General features: G+C 36.1%; 1 protein-coding gene across 2 annotated transcripts in view; it reads right to left on the reverse strand.

Annotated features, from left to right (window-relative positions):
- Positions 1–20: 20 nt before the first annotated feature.
- Positions 21–21597, reverse strand: part of LOC149832054 (ATP-dependent RNA helicase HAS1-like) — a 36156-nt gene continuing 14579 nt past the window's right edge. The window contains exons 2-13 of one of the 2 annotated variants that reach the window (XM_090012341.1): positions 20435–20620; positions 5590–5775; positions 4096–4179; positions 1771–1812; positions 1615–1686; positions 1212–1511; positions 1068–1106; positions 877–981; positions 709–777; positions 498–623; positions 256–391; positions 21–174 (exon numbers count right to left, since the gene is read on the reverse strand). In XM_090012341.1, coding sequence (XP_089868467.1) covers positions 155–174; positions 256–391; positions 498–623; positions 709–777; positions 877–981; positions 1068–1106; positions 1212–1511; positions 1615–1686; positions 1771–1812; positions 4096–4179; positions 5590–5775; positions 20435–20620 — 1365 coding nt within the window. In that variant the 3' untranslated portion in view covers positions 21–154. The other variant, XM_090012342.1, reaches the window with a different exon arrangement.

The raw sequence follows: 21597 nt of genomic DNA on the forward strand, positions 1-21597 counted from the left end.
CAATGATAACTGAAGAAACTCCTCACATGAACCCGCCAACTACCAAAATTTTTATGTCTGCTGGACAAATACAAAAGATTTAATTATTCAATAGTTACAAAAATAAATTAGATCAATGAAACTACTTCACCAATCCGCATGCCGTAAACTCTGATCATCTCCGCTGCCTTCCTCCTGTTTATACAATGTAGGCAGAACATTACCTAGTGAATACTTAGTTTCTTACTATCTACTGTCATTCTTAACCATTTTTACCATAAGGGTTCCGCTCACTAATTCCGTGTCGATTCCACCCATCTTTATGCATCTTTCTTTTGAACTTGGAAGCACTGCTGTCAATGTTCAGATTTATCATAGGAGGAGAATCAAAACAGAAGGAAGCAGCTACGGCCTGTACCCAAATGAACAAGTATAATCACTTGATGGAGAAACTAGCAGTAACGTTGCAAAAGGAATAACAATCAGCAGAAACCTTATCCAATCATGCTCAGAATTACCTGAACATCTAGGCGGTGAACATTGAATACCTCCTTCATGGAGTGAGATGCATATGCTTTGATATAAGAACTATATGCCTCTTTTGCCGAGCGGAGAAGGTGATAATTGTTCGCTACCAGCTTATCCTGTTAAAAGCAATTGATCAAGGTTATTTCACATTACAGTAACTCAATAAACAAGCAGCCAATGATCATTAGGAAAGTTGGATACCAAAGCAGCCTGAATGTTTGCCAGCTTGTTTTCATTATACTCGTACTCTTTTAGTGGAATCCTTTCTTTCTGGAAACAAAGAAGTATATGAGATTCCATTTATGTAATAAAGTTAATAATTCCAATGCAATGACGACATAACTCAGCGAGTAAAGACTCGAAACAGACCCTTAGATAAGAGAGAAATTGTAACTCTTCTGGCAGTAGAAACAATAGAGCGTGGCCACTCCCAAATTCCCCACGGGCAGTTCGACCTACCCTATGAATGTATTCCTGAAACACAAAGCAAATAAACCACAACTTTACAAGAGAAGAAGAAAGAGCATATTTAGCAAGTGGATCATGACAACAAGATGCACCTTCGGGTCATCTGGAGGATCATACTGGACAATCCAGTCCTACAAATGAGACCAAAAATACAGTAACAATCAAGTGAGCATCCAGCTCAGCAAATGGTATAATGAAAAAAACTAACCTGCTAAAAGAGGAAGAAAAGAACTAACCACAGAAGGGATATCAAGTCCCCGGGCTGCAACATTTGTGCACAAAAGAAAACCTTTTTCTGCTTTGCAGAAGTCAAAGAATGTAGAGGTTCTTTTTTGTTGCTTTTGTTTTCCATGAATATCAAAGCACTCAATGTTAATGTATCTAAGGAGTTCAGAGTAGAACTTGACCGAGTTGCAAGAAGAGAAGAAAACCATAACCTTCTTTGACTTATTTCTTTTCAAGAAAGAGTATAGAAGAACAAATCTTTTTGCACATGGCACCACACAATAGCCTTGCTGCAAGCCTTCAGCAGTAGCCTACAATGCAAACATCAAGTTGGTCAGGCTTGATAAATCAAGTGAACAAGTAAAGAAGAAAAAGGAAATAGAACCATGATATGGAACCCATCCAAACATTTACCTTCATCCTCCCATCATCCACACCAATATATTTTGGAGAAGACTGAAATGACAAACGTATAAGATCGGCAACCTATTGTAAACCATCAGCACAACATGATTACCTCAAGGAACATCAAACGTTGAAGATCCAAAAGCTATAGTGAGGATAGCAAACCTTTTTAGTCTGAGTGGCAGAGAAAAGAATAGTTTGTCTTGTCTGCACACACCAAACAAGGATGTGTTGTTAGACATTTCACTTAATATAAAAGGTTAATCTACCATTACACCAGTTAGGTTTAACATTAGATGGATTCAACCTTATGAAAATGACTAAAACACCAATAAAATAATGGCATTTTTTGAAAATGCAAGGTTACTTTTTTGGGCATTACAAGTCTTTTGAACTTGGAGGGAATTGAAAAGTCAAACACCTTTTCCAAAAAAGTAACTTTATGATACCTTTTTGTCCTCAAAAAGTAACCTTTCATTTTAAAAAATGTCATCTTTTAAGTGTGTTTGAGTCATTTTTTAATCCAACTAATGTTAAACCTAACTGGTTTATTGGTAGATTAACCCTAATATAAATTATTTAATCCAAAATAATTGAAAATTCACCTAATATAGATCGTTTAGTCCAAAATAAATGCAAGCAATGAACTGGAAAGAAGATTACTAACTACTTTAATATCTCCCTTTTGTTAAGAAATGTCAACGGGAAATTAAAAGAAAAGAATTTATTAATACAGTACACATTACTAATGTCACAAAACAATTACACACAACTTGCAACATATTCCCAAAAGGAGTTGTTTAAAACAAGGTATAATGAATAATAAGTTTGACAATACCAAAATACCAGCTCCTGCTAGCAAAGACCATACTGGGATTTGGGATATTCGTTCATAGTCACAAATATCTGTCCTGGCTATATATCACAAGGCAAATCTTGCGATAATATAGGTTTTGATTTATAAATCTTAAGATAATCTCAAAAAAGACTCAGGGCTTACAAAAATTTGAAATATAAAATAACAGAAATAAACAAATAAATAAATAATATGTTTAAATAATAAATACACAGGTATAAAATATAATAAAAGAAAGAAATAAATAAATATAAAAGAAAGAAGAAAAACATACTTAAGATATATAAAAGAAATAAACAAAAGAGTTAAAAAGTAACTGAAAATATCATGATATTATTGTGACAATATCGTTATAAAATTATTTGTGAAAATATTACGATACTTTTACCTTTTAAATTGTTCTCTAAAAAAATAAGATTTATGTAGCACATATTTTCAATTTACCGGTTGCATCTGTGACTATGATTCAAAATCAGGCATGCACGTATGCACACACGCACAAACAGACACGTGCACACAAACAAGAGATTTCATCGTTCCTGAGCACAGCATACAACCCTTCATTGCACTACACAAACATGCATGCACACGAGCACAAACACACACAATGCACATGCATATAAGCAGACATGCAAAGTGCTTCATTTATAATTTAGAATAATGGATTTTAGATTCCAATCGATGCTGAAAAATAAACAGTTTGACCTTCAGCAGTTCCAACAGATGAGCTACCAGCATTAAAGGTAGTGAGGAAACTCCACTGAGAGCCAGGTTCACTCATTGGAACCACTCAGAAAATCAGTCTCACTGGTATAGAGGGCTCTACACGCTCTAGCAGCCAACCTTGCTAGAACATTAGTTGTCATAGAAGCTAGGCGGAGCCTAGGCGGTGAGCCCCTAAAAAGGCCTAGGCGGGGCCTAGGTGTCCTAGGCGGTACCCAAAATACAAAAAAAAAAAAAAACATAAAAAATATAATAAGAAACATGTATACAACATAAAATCAATCAATAATAAGCAATAGAAAAATAATATGTAGTTGAACATTGTAAAACAATTGTATTACAATTGAATAAATTAATAATTGAATAAACAAACCATACAACTAACAATGCGAATGAACAATACACAAAAAATAAAATCATGTATACAAAAAAGTCAACAACAATAGACAAATAATGTCTTCTTGTTTTTCTCAACAATAGACATAATACAAGCAATAAACAAATAATATGTCTTCTTATTCTTCTCAGCAATAGACATAATACAAGCAATATACAAATAAAATGTCTTCTCTTCTTCTTTTTCTCCTCTTCGAAGAAGAAAACAAATGATGTCTACAAAAAAAATCTTTACAAAAAAAACAAAAAAAAACTAGGCTTTAAAAAAAGCCTAGGCGGTGACAACCTAGGCTGCAAAATAGGGCCCCACCGCCCAGACCTGGTCACCCAGGTGGCGGGGCTGTGACTCGGTTGCCTAGACACCGCCTTTGACAACTAAGGCTAGAACCATGGCACCCCAAATTGAGGCATCATTGATCCACATGAATGAAAATTGGATGAACATTCAGATCTAGATCAGGCTATAGCATATGACTGAAGGAAATGTTTTCCATGCCAAAGAAGCATAAGCATACCTTAGGTAGGAGTGAAAGAATCTTTCTCATATCCTCCTCAAAGTTAGGGTCCAGTATACGGTCAGCTTCATCAATTATAAGACACTGCAACATTGACAAATTTCAGCTTAGAAAAGTAACAAGCAACAAATAATTGCAAGATTCTAAAAATGGCATAAAAGTGATAAAACCCAGCAAAAAAAATCTAGAAAAATTTGAAAGGATCTAATTCCTAATCTGTCAAATAGACACGTCATGCACCCCCATACCTGTTTCGACACAGCAGGACACGGGTACGGGTACAGGACTTGGTGCGGGTATGCCATGCCCCTGGGTTGGGTCGGGGCTGGCTGTGGGATCACGAGCAGGGGTGGAGCAGCAGAGATGGGGTGCCACAGAGGTGGGGTCGCACCGTTACGGGGAGGGCGGAGCCGTGGAGAGAGAGCTAGAGATTTTGGGGGAACGAAGATTTAGGAAAGGGGAGGCAATCTCGGCCTGTCAGCCCGTTGAGCACGTGCCCACCCTCCCCTTAATGTGCCTCTGCCCCTATATATATATATATATATATATATATATATATATATATATATATATATATATAGAGAGAGAGAGAGAGAGAGAGAGAGAGGGAGAGAGAGTTTGGGTCTAGATCAAGTGTGGATCCACATTAAGGTCCATATCAGAAATTAGAAAAAAAAATATTTAAAGGAGGTTGACTGCAATTTTTGAAAAGAAAGGAGAAGAAATGAAATTTTATTTAAAAACTAAAAAAGTGGGTGGATTAAAAAAAATAAAGTGGTGGGTTGGGCAGAGAGGGAGGCTTTCATCCCTCAGCAGCCCCCTCCCCCCCACCGAACACAACTCTCTCTCTCTCTCTCTCTCTCTCTCTCTCTCAGAAGGTTGAGGAAGAACCGGTATGCTCTCTCTCTCTCTCTCTCTCCTCTACTTTTTCTTTCTCCTCCTCTTTCTTCTTCCTTCTCATCTTTCTTTTTCTTCTTTTTATTCCTTCCTCTTTCTTCTTCTTTTCTCCTTTTTCTTCTTCCTCCCTGCCCTTACACTCCAGGTCAAACGTAAACAAAACAAAAAAAAGGAAAACAAAAGTTATTTGGGTTGGATCAAGGTTGGACCCAACCCGATCCAGAACACCAAGTACTCGTACCCATGCTATGCATCATAGCGTGGGAGTTGATAAAGCTGCCACATGGGAAAAACGTAGTCGGATGAAAATGGGTATTCAGCAAACAACAACAACAAGTCACTTAGCATGGAACCCAAAGTGGTTTTACTGCAGGAACAACCTCCTTTGACAAAGAAATGAATGCAGTAACGACAGTGTTTACAACCCCATATAATATATTTCTTCCAACAGGAAGAACTGCAATTACCTAATTCAGTAAATCCCTATAGCACAATCAGATAGCAAGAGATAATAATTCAGATTTGCAGAAAGAAAAAAAAAACATGTATGATATATAAATTACTCAAAATGCATGATGACAGACATAGAATATCTACCTTCAAATTCTTATATATGAACCCTGAAGTGTTTTCAAGATGATCACGAAGTCTACCAGGAGTGGCGACCAAAAGATTTACGCCCTTCACAAGGCGCTCTCTTTCTCCCCTTAGAGCAGTACCACCAAAACTTACACCATGGGTCTGTTTGTGGTGTGATAAAAGCTCCTCTGCAACAGCATGGGTCTGTTATTACCAGAAAAGATAACAGAATCTTCAGTAATAATTATTTATTCATGTAGAACACCTAGAGATTTAAAGAAGTTCCAGTTGCATACAGACCCTTTTATGATTGTTCCATAAACCAGTAAGAAATGTCAATACTATAAAATACTGGAGATTGGAACAGCAGACAAGTCACAATATAAAAAACAGGTTACATCTATCTATCAGGAAAATTAATTACACATGAAATAGTTTGCTTATAGTGACAAATGGGCATACGCATAAGTAACTAGAAACAAAACAAACATTGTTAGTCATTTAGTTAGCCTGCAAAATAGTTAAACTTTTGGACCATCGCAGGGACTATGCACAGAACAACATAAAAAGCTTCAATACAACATTGAATCAAGTGAATTTTTAAATATTAATCTGATCGATTTCACATATATGGCTGTCCTTTTACAGCTTAGCCTAGTTATGGCAACAAAGTAACCAACATCTAGAAAGGATCATTTCTGGTTCAAATATTCTTCTTTATTATTTTTAACGCCAAAAAAAATTACAGGCATCAAGCACCAAAGGTGTCTGAAGGCCACAATAACTTAAAGAGGACTTACATCGCATGGATCAATGGCACCGCTACAATTTTTGTTCCAAATGGACCTTCTCTTCAGGTTTCCTCTTCTATATCTCTATCAAACCATGCAAGCATGGTTTGTGTGGAATCTCTTGCCTGATCCCCAATCATGAATGTCTAAAATGACAATTTGGAAGAACATTCAAGAAAAAATGGAACAAAAAAAGAGTAATGATCATAAATGCTCTTCTTTCCTTACATTGCTACAGTCCTTAACCTTCCTAGGAATGCAGAGACTGCCAGCATCATCTGCATATGGCAACCTCCCTATGATGCTTTTCATCCCAAATCTATGGACATCATCAACAAGAACAAGGCTGTCTATGTACCTATGTCACACGGACTCGGCTCCAAGGTAGACGCACCCGCGTCGACACGCACCAACACGGGTGCGGCTCCGACTCGGTCAACCCGACCCTGGGTGCAGTCAACGCATTTTGGTCCATTTTTTGATTTTTTTTAAAATTCTGGGCTACAGAATTAAAAAAAAATCTTGGGGAGGCGGGGTTGCACAGTGAACTGTGCTGTGCACTGTCACAGACTGTGACTGTGCTGTCTTTGCACTTATATATATATATATATATATATATATATAGCCGAGTCCCCGTGTCCAAAAATTTTAAATTCGCGCCGCACCCGTGTCGCACCCACACCCATGTGACATAGCTATGTACCTATGAAGGGGTCAGGCCGTCAGGAACAATGCATTCTCACATGCTTTTTACCAATCATCCAACAATCGGTTAAGTAAAGAAGAAGCCAATAGAAATCAACCTTCCCTTTGAAAAGAGCCTTAGAGAAACAGAGATAACAACCTGCAAACTGGCGGGCATTAACTTCCTAATATACTGATGAGCGGACCACATGCCTCAAGCTATGTCACATAGGTGGAGGTACGGATGCGGATGCGGAGATGTGGCACTTTAAAAAAACTTGGGTGCGGGGGTGCGGGAAGGTTATATATATAATTTTTAACAGTTTTAAGTTAACACTACATGTATTTGTATGCATTTATGTATTTATATATATAATATAGATAAAAATGGACTTGATTAGGGTTAATTGAATATACTTTTGGATAGAAATGGACCTCAGTGTGGTTGAGTTCACCTAACACAAAGGAAGTTGTGTCCAAGTGTCGCACCCACTTGGGTATGGGTGCAACGCGGGTGCGGTGCCCTGTTAGAAGAGTCCAAGTTACATAGGCCTCAAGTTATTTATTTGATATACAACAGCGAACATATGTATATATAATTCAACGGTGCTCTGGGAGCACCTACACCCACCTGGTAGAAATACTAGATGCAGGTTGCATATTCTCAATCAAGCTTTATAGATGTGTTCAACATAGTTTATTTGATAGGAATCATGTTCTGAATCATGTCTTTTGGACATAAAATAGCATTGTTTAAATCATAAAACTTTGGTACATTGTGGGCCGTTGATTTTTAAGGACTTAAAAACCTATACAGACATCACAATCGAATGATCCAAAACTTGTTTTCTACTTAAGAATGCGTGTAGATCGTATCAATGAGATCTGATCAACCAAAAATTATGTTAACCGGAAATATGTGAACCAGAGTATGAATCGAGATTTTCGTGAGGTTTTTAAATTTTTTTTTAAATCTCATTGTACAATGTGATCTACATGCTTGGTTTTATGGGGACCGGCTCTCTGATCGTCCGATTACAATGCATAAGAAGATCTTTTAAGGCTCGAAAATCAACATCTCAGATTTTTTGTAAATATTGAAGCATCCATCCAAAAATCATATTTTTCGTCAAAAATACATGATCCAACAGATGACTCCTAGCAAATAGAGTGTGCTGAACACATCTGCAGGGTCAGATTTATGAAAAAGTAACAGAAATATTTAGTTCACACTCTGGTTCACATATTTCTAGTTAACATATTTTAGTGGTTATTGTTAGAAAATGACATATATATGTATATACTTGAATATATATATATATATATATATTTATATATATATACATACTTTTCGTAATACAAGAGTATGTATATGTATATATATATATATGTATATAACTATATATTTAAAGTATATACTTATATTCTTGTAATACTTTTTTATTTATTTATTTTTGTAATTTTATTTATTTCTTATTTTTTTGTCTTTTTTGTCAAACAGTCATAATTGACTAGAGCTGTTGGACTGTCAAAACAGCCAACAGCCTTTTTGTCAGGTTCTGTCAAACAGTCAAAATGTTGAATGTTTGAATAGAGCTGTTGGGAGTAGCCCAGCAGCTATCCCAACAGCTATTTTAATAGCTCCTCTCATGTAACCTCTCTATAAATAAGGGCATGCTGCCCATTGTAATTTTAATACAAAGGTAGAGGGTTTTACCTCTTACATATTACATATTCAGATTCAAGTGCATTTATGCACTATTCTTATGTTTGTGCTGTGGAGCATTTTGTATGCTATTTTGGTTTACCATATTGGGTGAATGTATGTTTTGTCAAGTTGTTTGTAGACTTGATTGTGTGTAAGACTCTTTACATGGTATCAGAGCATGGTGTATGATCAACCGTGCATTGGTGAGTTGCCTCGTAAAGCGTGCCTTCTTTCTTTCGTGATTGGTGGTTCCTTTTTTTATTTGGATTCATCATGGGTGAATTTTTTCCGCACAATACAAGCAACTCCAACTTCATTCCGCCATTCAAACTTGAAGGAAACAACTATAACATTTGGGCGGGACACTTGGAGACATTCATCAAGGGTCAAGGTTTGTGGGGATTTGTAAGAAGTACTATTCTTGAACCCACTCCCAAAATTACATTAGGTGAAAATGACGTTGAGACTAGTCTTGAAGAAAAAAACAAAGCCATGGAAGAATACTACAAAAAATTAGATGAATGGGAAATGAAAAATGCCAAAATTCTTTCATGGATGCTTAGTGGAGTTGAGACAAAAATTGCCTCAAACCTTTTGTGTTACAAAAAGGCAAATGAAGCATGGGAATATCTTAGAGGTATGTTTACCGAAAAAGATATGGCTCACAAGTATTATCTCCAAGAAAAAGTTAGAAACATTAAACAAGGAGATAAGAATATAAGAGATTATTTTATGGAGTTATCTTCCATTTGGACCCAACTTGCCCAATTTGAACCCAAATGGGAAGGAAAGTGTATAGAAATGCGGAGAGTTCAAGTTGAAGAAGAGAGACTTTTCGCTTTTCTCTATGGTTTGAGACCCGAGTTTGAACAAACAAGGGCCTCCTTGCTATCATCTTCATCACCTCCTCCTATTCATGAGATTCTCACTAAACTTAGTGGAGAAGAGACTAGGCTAAACATGAGTAAAAATGTTAGTGTGCTTGCTACTTCTAGCAATGGTCAAGAAGAGTATTGCGCACTTGCCGCATCAAAACCAAGACACTATATCAAGCCATATAAACCTCATCATTTTAATAAGAATCGAGGAGAATCAAAAATCATTTGCCATAATTGTAATGAGCCTGGTCATATTAGGCCTCAATGTCCTAGATACAAATATAGGCCTCAAGAAAAGCGTGTTGCGGCTGCACCATCAAAACAAAATGAAGATACTTTGAATCTCAAAGACCTCACCAAATCATTATCTCAACTGACGGAGGCATTGCAACCACTGCTTAAAGGATCTACCTCAGGAGCGGCCATTACAACCTCTTTTACTCCTGGTATGTGCTCTTGGCTTCTTGATTCAGGAGCTTCTTTTCATATGACCCCACATAGATCTATACTATCCGAATGTCAACCTAATTCAAATGCATCATTTGTTTCCACTGCCGATGGTACTGCCTTGAAAATAGAGGGTGTTGGAATCTTTAAAAATGATTTGTCAAAACATAACAACTTTTATATTCCGAAAATAAGACTTATACCAAAACTTCATCTTAATCTACTTTCTGTTTCTCAAATCTCGGATCATGGATGTGATGTCATTTTCTCATCAAGTAAATGTTGGGTGCAGGATCGCCAGTCCGGGAAATTGATTGGGGAAGGTTCTAGGCAAGGAGATCTCTATTATATAGATTTCCTTTGTATTCCAAAGGAATCATTTTGCAACACTGCCCAAACAAAAGACATACGGACTTGGCATCATAGACTTGGGCATCCAAATATAAGAAAATTAAATTTTGTACCTATTACCAAGAATCTTTGTAAAGATAATTTTGAATGCAAAGAATGTTTACTTGGTAAAATGACAGTCTTGCCTTATGGTCAAAGAACTTTTTACTCCTCAATGCCTTTTGAATTAGTTCATTCGGATGTATGGGGTCCTGCTCCTGTAGCCTCTAAAGGCGGATTCTCCTACTATGTTGTGTTTATTGATGACTTCACTAGATATTGTTGGATTTGCTTTCTTAAGTATAAATCAGATGTATTTGCAACCTTCAAAACATTCCATAACATGATTAAAAATCAATTTGAAAGTAAACTCAAAATTCTCAAAACTGACTCTGGAGGAGAATACTTGTCAAATGAGTTTAAACAATTTTTAGAAAATGAAGGAATTTTACATCAAAGATCATGTCCTAGAACCCCGCAACAAAATGGAATTTCAGAAAGGAAACACAGACATATTATGGAAACTACAAGAACTCTTCTTATTGCTAAAAATGTTCCAAAAAATCTTTGGGATGAAACTGCATTAACCTCAGTATATCTTATAAATAAGATGCCTTCCAAAACTTTATCTAATGAAATTCCTTTTGAAAAATTATTCAAATATCAACCTGACTATCAAAGACTGAGAATCTTTGGTTGTAAATGTTATGTTTTGAATGATAAAGGAGATAAACTATCTTCTAAAGCTATGTCACATGGGTGCGGGTGCGGGTGCGGGCGCGGGCGGGTGCGGGTGCGGGGATTCGGCACTTCCAAAAAACCCGGGTGCGGGGGTGCGGCAAGGGAAAAAATGTAAATATATATAAGGGGTCGGGGGCGGGTTTTTTCAAATTTTACACGATAGCACAAGCAAGGCTACCACCATCATTGAAAAGTCAGGAGCTGACAGCTGTTGTCAGCAGATTTTTTTTGTATATACAGCTGCACGATAGCACAAGCAAAGCTACCACCATCATTGAAAAGTCAGCAGCTGTCACAGCTGTCACAGCTGCTGTCAGTTTTTTTTTATATACAGCTGCACGATAGCACAAGCAAGGCTACCACCATCATTGAAAAGTCAGGAGCTGACAGCAGCTGTCAGCTCCTGACAGCAGCAGATTTTTTTTTTATATACAGCTGCACGATAGCACAAGCAAGGCTACCACCATCATTGAAAAGTCAGGAGCTGACAGCAGCTGACAACTGCTGTCAGCAGATTTTTTTAAAAAAAAATCGCAGGGGCAATTTTAAAAAAAAAATCCAAAAAAAGGACATAAATGATCTTGGGTGCGGTCAACGCACCCAGGCTCGGGTTGACTGCACCTGGTGCCGCACCCGCGTCGAGTCGCGTCGACGCGGGTGCGGCACCCTGCTAGCCGAATCCCTGTGACATAGTTCTAAAGCTATTTCATGTGCGTTCATTGGTTATTCAGAAATACAAAAAGGATTTAAATGTTATAATACCAAAAATGATAAACTTCTCATTTCAAGGAATGTTAATTTTGTTGAAAATGAAAGTGGATTTGAAGAAAACATGTCGGAAGACATAAACTCTGGTTATTCTTTCTCGTTCAAACTATTGTCTAATAATGAAAATATTTATGTAGAACCTCTTATTGAAAATAGAACAATAGTTGAACCAATAGTATACACTAGAAGAAATCGAAATGCATTCAATGAAGGTGTAAATCAAAGTAATCATGAAGCATCAGAAATTCCTTCAGAACAAACCACTATTCGTAGATCAGAACGAACCTCAAGAATCCCAAATAAATTTGTGTCTTATGATTCATTCTCTCCTAAACATAGAGCATGTCTTATAGCTATCCACTCATATTTTGAACCCTCATGTTACAATGAAGCAAAAAATTTACCTGAATGGATAAAAGCTATGCACATAGAATTAGAAGCTCTTAAAGATGCTAATACTTGAGAAATTCTGGATTTACCTATAGGAAAAAAGACAATAGGTTGTAGATGGGTTTTTAAAGTAAAAACCAAAAGTGATGGATCCTTGGAAAGGCATAAAGCCAGATTAGTTGCCAAAGGATATTCTCAAGAATACGGAGTAGATTACGAAGAAACTTTTGCTCCTGTTGCCAAGATGACCATTGTTCGAATGCTTGTAGCTATTTCAGCTATTAAAAATTGGAATATATTTCAAATGGATGTTAAAAATGCATTTTTAAATGGGAATCTCAATGAGGAAGTATATATGGATATTCCACCTGGATTAATAATTCCTTCAGGTAAAGTGCTTAAATTAAAAAAGGCATTATATGGCCTCAAACAAGCACCTAAAGCTTGGTTTGATACTTTTAACAATGTTATTACAAGGTATGGTTTTAAACCATGCTATACTGATACAACTTTGTTTATCAAGAACTCTTCTGCTGGTATTATAATTTTACTTTTATATGTTGATGATATGTTGATTACAGGTAGTGAAAAGGAGGGAATCAAGAAAGTAAAACAGTTTTTGAAAAAGTCTTTTGAAATGACAAATCTTGGGTTTCTAAGATACTTTCTTGGTATAGAAGTTTCATACTCTAACCGAGGATACATATTGTCACAAACAAAGTTTGCTTCAGATATTATTGACAGGTCGGGACTTTCAGATGATAAAGTTGTTGATACTCCAGAGATTATTGGAATGAAAATGCGAGTCGATGATGGAGTTCCTTTGGACAATCCAACTCCTTTCAGACAGCTAGTGGGATCTCTTACGTATTTAAGTATTACAAGACCAGACATAACTCATGCTGTACATATAGCCAGTCAATTTCAACATGCTCCAACATCAGCTCGTATGAGTGCAGACACGAGAATTATTAAATACATCAGAGGCACTATAAATAAGGGAGTCTTTCTGTCCTCTTCTTCCTCCTTAGATCTTATTGCATATTCTGATGCTGATTGGGGAGGAGATCCAAATAACAGACGCTCAACAACTGGTTTTTGTATATTTCTAGGTGAATCTTTGATTTCATGGAGGTGTAAGAAACAACAAAAGGTGTCATTATCATCTATAGAAGCTGAATATAGAGCAATGGCAACTACTACTATGGAAGTCGTGTGGCTCAAACAACTGATTTCAGATATGGGGATTCACCCTCAGAATCCTACAAGATTGTGCTGTGACAATAAGAGTTCAATATACATTGCTCGAAATCATACATTTCATGAAAGAACTAAGCATATAGAGATGGATTGCCATTTTGTTCGTGAAGAATATTTGAAGAAGACTATTGATCTTCCCTATGTGACATCAGAATATCAACTTGCTGACTTCTTCACCAAGGCACTATGCTCACCAAGATTCAACTTTTTACTTGACAAACTTCGGTGATTTCACCATAAGTTTGAGGGAGACTGTTAGAAAATGACATATATATATGTATATAACTATATATTTAAAGTATATACTTATATTCTTGTAATACTTTTTTATTTATTTATTTTTGTAATTTTATTTATTTCTTATTTTTTTGTCTTTTTGTCAAACAATCATAATTGACTAGAGCTGTTGGACTGTCAAAACAGCCAACAGCCTTTTTGTCAGGTTCTGTCAAACAGTCAAAATGTTGACTGTTTGAATAGAGCTGTTGGGAGTAGCCCAACAGCTATCCCAACAGCTATTTTAATAGCTCCTCTCATGTAACCTCTCTATAAATAAGGGCATGCTGCCCATTGTAATTTTAATACAAAGGTAGAGGGTTTTACCTCTTACATATTACATATTCAGATTCAAGTGCATTTATGCACTATTCTTATGTTTGTGCTGTGGAGCATTTTGTATGCTATTTTGGTTTACCATATTGGGTGAATGTATGTAAGTTGTTTGTAGACTTGATTGTGTGTAAGACTCTTTACAGTTATATATATCAAGCTATTTATTTGATATAGCAGCAAAGTTATGCTTGGATTACTATTCCAGCAAAACAATCATATCTAGTAATAAGCCTCAAGCATTGTAATAGGTGCATATTCTTCCGGAATGTGAACACATAGGAATACAATCCCAGGCATCTTGTGATTTGCAAGATTATTACACAAGAAAAACCTTAGAAGCATCAGATGACCTAAACATCCCTTGTCCATCACATGGCTGATCCACAAAGCTAACAAAGTGGTTCTGCATCAATGCATAATAGAGATTAACTGGGGGCTCAAGGAGCATAGGAAAAGTTGTGTAAGAGTTGACACAGAATCTTGCCTAAGTTGCAAGAGTTTACCATACACTTCAGTCAATATAATCAATGTCAGCCTTGAGCCAACAAGAAAAAAACATCCCATATAAGACAACCTCAGTAAACATAAGTTCCATGTCCATCATCAAATTATTTCTAGATCCTTTCTGGAAAAATAAAGTTAAAGCCAAATCCAAAACCAACGTCAAGTTAACTAGCTAGCCCCCTTGGCTTAAAGGCTTTTGAATTAGTTCTGGATATTTTGGGCACTTTTTCCTCAATTACAGAGCAACTAATTTGGATGAATACTAGATTATCTCGCCAAATAAAATCATTTCAATAAACATAAGCAGCATGAACTACCAAAACAACTTCAGACGGCAGCATGAACTTGTTAAAAAAATATATATATACATATATATATATATATGTTGCTGTCCTGTATTTTTGTATCTCTTTTTTTGTATTTTTTCTTTTTTTTGTATTTCCTTTGCTGACTGTGTCAGCTATAGGAGCTGTTGGACTCCCCAACGGCTAGTTTTCTAACCGTTGGGGACTCCAACAGCTATCTCATGTTGTTCTTATTTAAAGGCCTCTTGGCCTTCTTGTATATCATTGCTTCTTTGAAGTTTTTCTATTTTTTGTTAATAACACAAAGTGCCTTAGTGCACTTATTTCCTTTGTCTTGAGTGAGATACAGATTTATATCTGTATTGTGTTGAAGATCTGCTGATTTACACGGTATCAGAGCCAGGTTCCCTGTAAACAGCTATTTCTTGTTTTGAAGCACCTCGGTTTGCTGGTTTCTGAACACCAACTGTTTGGTGTTTTGCCTCTGATCAAAGGCAGATCAGTTTCTGATCTGATTCTGTTCTTACGCTGCTGCTGTGGGCATAATCTGTTGCTGTCAAATCTGCTGCGACAGATTGCTGTTTGAAGTGCTGCAGCAACCAACTTTGCGGCGGAAGAATCTTGTGCTGTTATCATTGGTGTATTGCTGAAATTTTGAAGACTGCTGCATTTCAAAGGCATTCTTGTGTTCAAAAGTCATACTCTTCTTCAAACCTATAAGGTGTGATTCTTCTTATTTTTAATTCTGTTTTGTTGAAATGAAAGAGAAAAAATTCGGTTTCTTGTCTACCATTCCCAAGCTTTCTTCTAACAATTATAGAACATGGGCCTCTTCTATGGAACATATTTTTTGGGGAAGAAATCTTTGGGGATATATAGATGGATCCGATGAGGAACCACAACTATCTCTCACAAAGAAAGTTGAAGGGAAAGAAGTGAAGTTAAATGAAAATGAAAAAGAAAAGACTTTCAATGAATACAATAAGAAATGGAGAGCTTGGAAGTGTGGTCATCATAAGGCCATTCATTGGCTTCAAGCGGGTGTAGATTCGGCCACACAAGCTCAAATATCCAATTTTCAATTAGCTTACGAAGCTTGGATTATATAAAGGAAACCTTTACTTTAAAGGATGCTGCTCACAAGGCCAATCTCCAAAGAGGCATTATGCTGGAACAACAAGGAGACAAAACTATTAGGGAATTTTATGGAGAAATAATGCAATTATGGGATCAACTTTTATTATGTGAACCCAAATGGACAACTGATTTAGCTCTTCGAAGGCAACAATTAGAAGAAGACAAACTTTTTAAATACATTAATAGCCTTCGACCGGAGTTTGATGGAGTAAAAACAGCCCTTCTTCATAGAGAATGACCTCTTACGATTCAAGAAGCACTTGCCGAGTTAACAATGGAAGAGACAAGGTTGACAAGTCAAAATCTCAAGAATGATAGTGTCCTTGCCATGTCTAAACCGGGATATAATGTCAAGTCTTATAGACCTCCGCACTTCAACAAGCAAAGCAATGAAGATTTTTACAAAAAATGTTGTATGCCATTATTGCAAACAAACGGGACATATTAGACCTAAATGTCCCAAGCTAATGAAGAATCTTCTTTAAGTGACATTCAAGCCTTTATGGGAGGGATGCAAGCTTCTATCTCTCAACTTGTTCAAGCACTTCAACCTTTGATCAAGGGAAATTCTTTCGTCAGAGCCACCATCTCGTCCAATCAAGGTATGAATTCTTGGCTTCTAGACTCGGGTGCCTCTTTTCATATGACTCCCAATGAAACTATTCTTTCCGAATGTAAACACATCTATTTGGACAAATATGTTTCTACGGCCGATGAAACAAATTTAAAAATTAAAAGTATTGGAAAACTTGAAAAGAACCTTCAAAATCTCAAACTTTTTAAAGTTCCTAATGTTAGATGCATTCCCAAATTGAATTTAAATCTTTTATCTGTTTCACAAATAACCAATCACGGGTGCAATGTCCTCTTCTCATCCAAAGATTGCATTGTGCAGAATCGTCAGTCCGGGATGCGGATTGGGAAAGGCCATAGAAGAAGAGATTTGTACTACATGGATTTTCTTGACTTAGGCCAAAAAGCTTTTTGTAATTCCATGAAGAAAGTTGATATAAATCTTCTTCATGAAAGATTAGGGCATCCACACATAGAAAAACTGTCTACCTTATCCTTTGCTAAGGAATTTTGTAAGGAAAATTTTGTCTATAATGATTGTATTTTGGGAAAAATGAAAGCTCTACCTTTTGGTTCAAGGAATTTTCTTTTTGCTAAACCTTTTGAATTAATTCATTCGGACGTATGAGAACGGGCACCCGTGGTCTCTAAAGGAGGCTTCTCTTATTATGTAATTTTTGTTGATGACTTTACTAGATATACTTGGATATATTTCCTCAAGTTTAAATATGAAGTCTTTGGTTACTTCAAGATTTTTCACAAAATGATTCAAAATCAATTTGATGCTAATGTTATTATGCTAAGAACTGATTCAGGAGGAGAATATTTTTCTAATGAATTTAAAATTATTTAGAAGAAAATGGAATTATTCATCAAAGGTCTTGTCCTAAAACTCCTCAACAAAATGGTTTAGCTGAAAGAAAACATAGACATATCATTGAAACAACTAGAACTTTACTTATTTCAAGGAATGTTCCAAAAAAATTTTGGGAAGAAGTTGCTCTTACAACTGTCTACTTAATAAATAGAATGCCCTCCTCATGTCTTCAAAATATATCTCCTATTTACAAGCTTTTGAAAATATAACCTGATTACAATCGTCTTAGAGTATTTGGATGTAAATGTTTTGTCCTAACAGATCAAAATGACAAGCTTTCTAACAAGGTTATTCCTTGTGTCTTTATAGGGTATGCTGAAAACCAAAAGGGATACAGATGTTATGATTTAAAAAATGACAAACTTCGTGTATCTAGGAATGTGACCTTTCCTGAAAATGAAAATGGATTTGATAAGAGTATCTCACAAAACTCCAATGATTATTATTTTCTAAATATACCTTGTATTGACTAATGATGACTTTGATACTAATACTGATGATCCATTTGATGAAGAAACCACAAATGTAGAGATTTTACCTATCAGATGTGAATCCATTGATGATCCCTTTGATCTGAATGAGTCTACTAGTGATTCTCCTATTAGAAATGAACAAGAGTTTGTTAGAAGATCTCAAAGAATGACTAGGCCACATACAAAATTTGTCTCATATGATTCTTTTTCTCCAAAACATAGATCTTGTCTTATAGCTTTACATCCATTTGTTGAACCCACTAATTACAATGATGCCAAAGGCAAACCCGAATGGGAGGAAGCTATGAAATGTGAATTGAATGCTCTTGAAAAGTCTAAAACTTGGGAGATTGTTAACCTTCCAAAGGACAAAAAACCTATAGGGTCTCGATGGGTGTATAAAGTTAAGACTAAAAGTGATGGAAGTCCTGAGACATATAAAGCTAGACTTGTAGTGAAGGGATATGCTCAGGAATATGGGATAGATTATGAGGAAACCTTTGCTCCTGTAGCCTGTATGACATTTGTTAGAGCTCTTATTTCTATTGCTTCCATTAAAGGTTGGTCTCTTTATCAAATGGATGTTAAAAATGCCTTTTTAAATGGAGACCTTAATGAAACTGGTTATATGGAACCTCCTCTTCATATGAATCTTCTTCAAGGAAAAATTCTTCAACTTAAGAAAGCTCTGTATGGTTTGAAACAAGCTCCTTAAGCTTTGTTTGACAAATTCAGTAAGATAATTGATCAACTTCAATTCAAATCTTGTTACACTGATACTGCTCTTTTTGTTAAAAAATCTCAAGAAGGAATTGTGATTTTACTATTGTATGTTGATGATATGATCATAACTGGAAGTGACAAACATGAGATTACTGAAATCAAAAATATTCTTAAACAAAAATTTGATATGTCAAATTTAGGTTTCCTGACTTATTTTCTTGGTATTAAGGTAGCCTACTCACCTAAAGGCTACCTTCTATCTCAAATTAAATTTGCGTCTAGTATTATTGATCGTTCAGGAATCACTGATGATAAAGTTGTAGATACCCCTAAAGCTTTGGGTGTAAAAATGAAGATTAATGATGGGGAACCATTATCCAATCCCACTCCTTACAGACAACTCATCAGAGCACTTTCATATCTTACTATCGCTCGTCCAGATATCTCTCATGTTGTGCATACGGTCAGTCAGTTTCAACATGCTCCAACTACAGTTCATATGGGAGTTGTCCTTCGCATTGTCAGATATATCAATAATACTCTAACAAAGGGGCTTTTTTTGTCTTCTTCATCATCGCTGGAACTCACTACATATACTGATGCAGACTGGGAAGGAAATCCTAATAATCGTCATTCTACTACTGGCTTCTGTATCTTTTTGGGAAGCTCATTGATATCATGGAGGTGCAAGAAACAACAAAAAATATCTTTATCGTCAACCAAAGCAGAATATCGAGTGATGGCTACTACAACTTCTGAACTTATTTGGATAAAAAGTCTCCTAAAAGATATGGGTGTAGGCCTGAATTCTCCATCAAAATTATGTTGCGACAACAAGAGTGTTATTTAAATTGCCAGCAATCACACGTTTCATGAAAGAACCAAGCATATAGAGATGGATTGTCATTATGTTCGGGAAGAATTTTTGAAGAAGTCCATTGATCTGCCATTCACCAAACCCTTTGTGGCTCCTCGCTTTAATTTCCTTCTCAGCAAACTTTCGGTCTTTCGCCCGTGAGTTTGAGGGGGGTGTTAAAAAAATATATATATGTATATATATATATATTGCTGTCCTGTATTTTTGTATATCTTTTTTTGTATTTTTTCTTTTTTATTTTTTTTGTATTTCCTTTGCTGACTGTGTCAGCTATAGGAGTTGTTGGACTCCCCAACGGCTAGTTTTCTAACCGTTGGGGACTCCAACAGCTATCTCATGTTGTTCTTATTTAAAGGCCTCTTGGCCTTCTTGTATATCATTGCTTCTTTGAAGCTTTTCTATTTTTTGTTAATAATACACAGTGCCTTAGTGCAATTATTTCCTTTGTCTTGAGTGAGATACAGATTTATATCTGTATTGTGTTGAAGATCCGTTGATTTACAGAACTACCAAAACAACTCCAGACATCTTATGGCATCAAGAACTATAAAATCAACTCTAGACATTTTATGACACTAGGCCAACCTAGTCATCTACAAAGTATCAGCAGAGCATACTATAAGGGTGTGCAAGCATGAACAAGATGAATTACAAACTTGAAATATTTGAAATCCAAAACGCTCCCATGCTACATCAGAGCTCAGACACAGTATATGTAAAGATACCTGTATTGCAAGTTCTCTTGTAGGGCAAATTATGATAACCCCAGTTCCATTACGAGGAGTAAAGTGGATATGATACAACAGTTCCACTGCTGGGACCAAAAACGCAAGGGTCTTTCCAGATCCAGTTCTTGCAGCTCCAACAACATCGGAACCTTTCAGCAGCTCTGGAATCGCTCTAGATTGGATCTGCAAGAACGCATTAAGACCACAAACAACAACAGAGTGAATATAAAATAAAAAGTTAAGAATAACATCCCAACTGCATATGGAATCCAAATGATCATCATTCAACTAACAGTATGAGAAATGCTACAGTGCTACTCGTGATCTTTTTTCTTTTCTTTGAGATCACAAAAAGAAAAGTTCTATTAATAGCTAAAGAATAACTTGCATTCACAATCAGAAGATGAACCTAACTCTAGCGCTTCTCACTGATATTGCAAAGCTATTAGTTACACCAACCAATTCCCCAATATCCCTTTGGACCTTACTGAAAGAAAAATAAGAGGAAGGTCAGGTGACCTGAGCTATGCTAGAGTTACTTTCCAGTAGAACACACCACCAAATCACTTTTGCAGTGTATGTGATAGATCTAACTGCAATCATTCTGCAAATATAAGTTGCCTGCCATCACAATGGATGATAATGTCCTCCCATATCAAGACATGCTAGATAGAACGGCCTTAGAAGGAAAAAGTATTTTTTAAAGGAAGAAGAAAAAGTTTGGACCGGCATGATGTGCCATCACTTGAAGATTGTCATAGTATGTTCAGTGCTAATGAACACCCACTAGGATAAATATTATCCACTATACATGTAACACTTGTTTTGAACCACATAAATTAAGGCAGGAAATAAATTGAATGATGCCTGAGTAAGCATACAGACCATAAGATGGCTAATGTTAAGCTAAGCAAATGAAACAACTCTAAGCCAGTGGAAGATAAAACACTTTGACACCCTTCTTATTCCAAAAAAGAAAAATCAAAATATTAAAACATCCAGGACTAAGAAGAATTAAGCAAATACACCGATTTCAAACAAAAAAGATGGGAGAACTTGAACCCATAGGGACATGGAACCAGATCTCTAAGCTTTGAGCAGTGAGTTACACAAACATGGATCTATACAATGAGATGGTTCTCCATATTCGATAAATGATG

Source organism: Nuphar pumila, chromosome 7 (genome assembly GCF_984573655.1).
Source record: "Nuphar pumila chromosome 7, dmNupPumi1.hap1.1, whole genome shotgun sequence".
In the NCBI taxonomy this organism is placed as follows: Eukaryota; Viridiplantae; Streptophyta; class Magnoliopsida; order Nymphaeales; family Nymphaeaceae; genus Nuphar; species Nuphar pumila.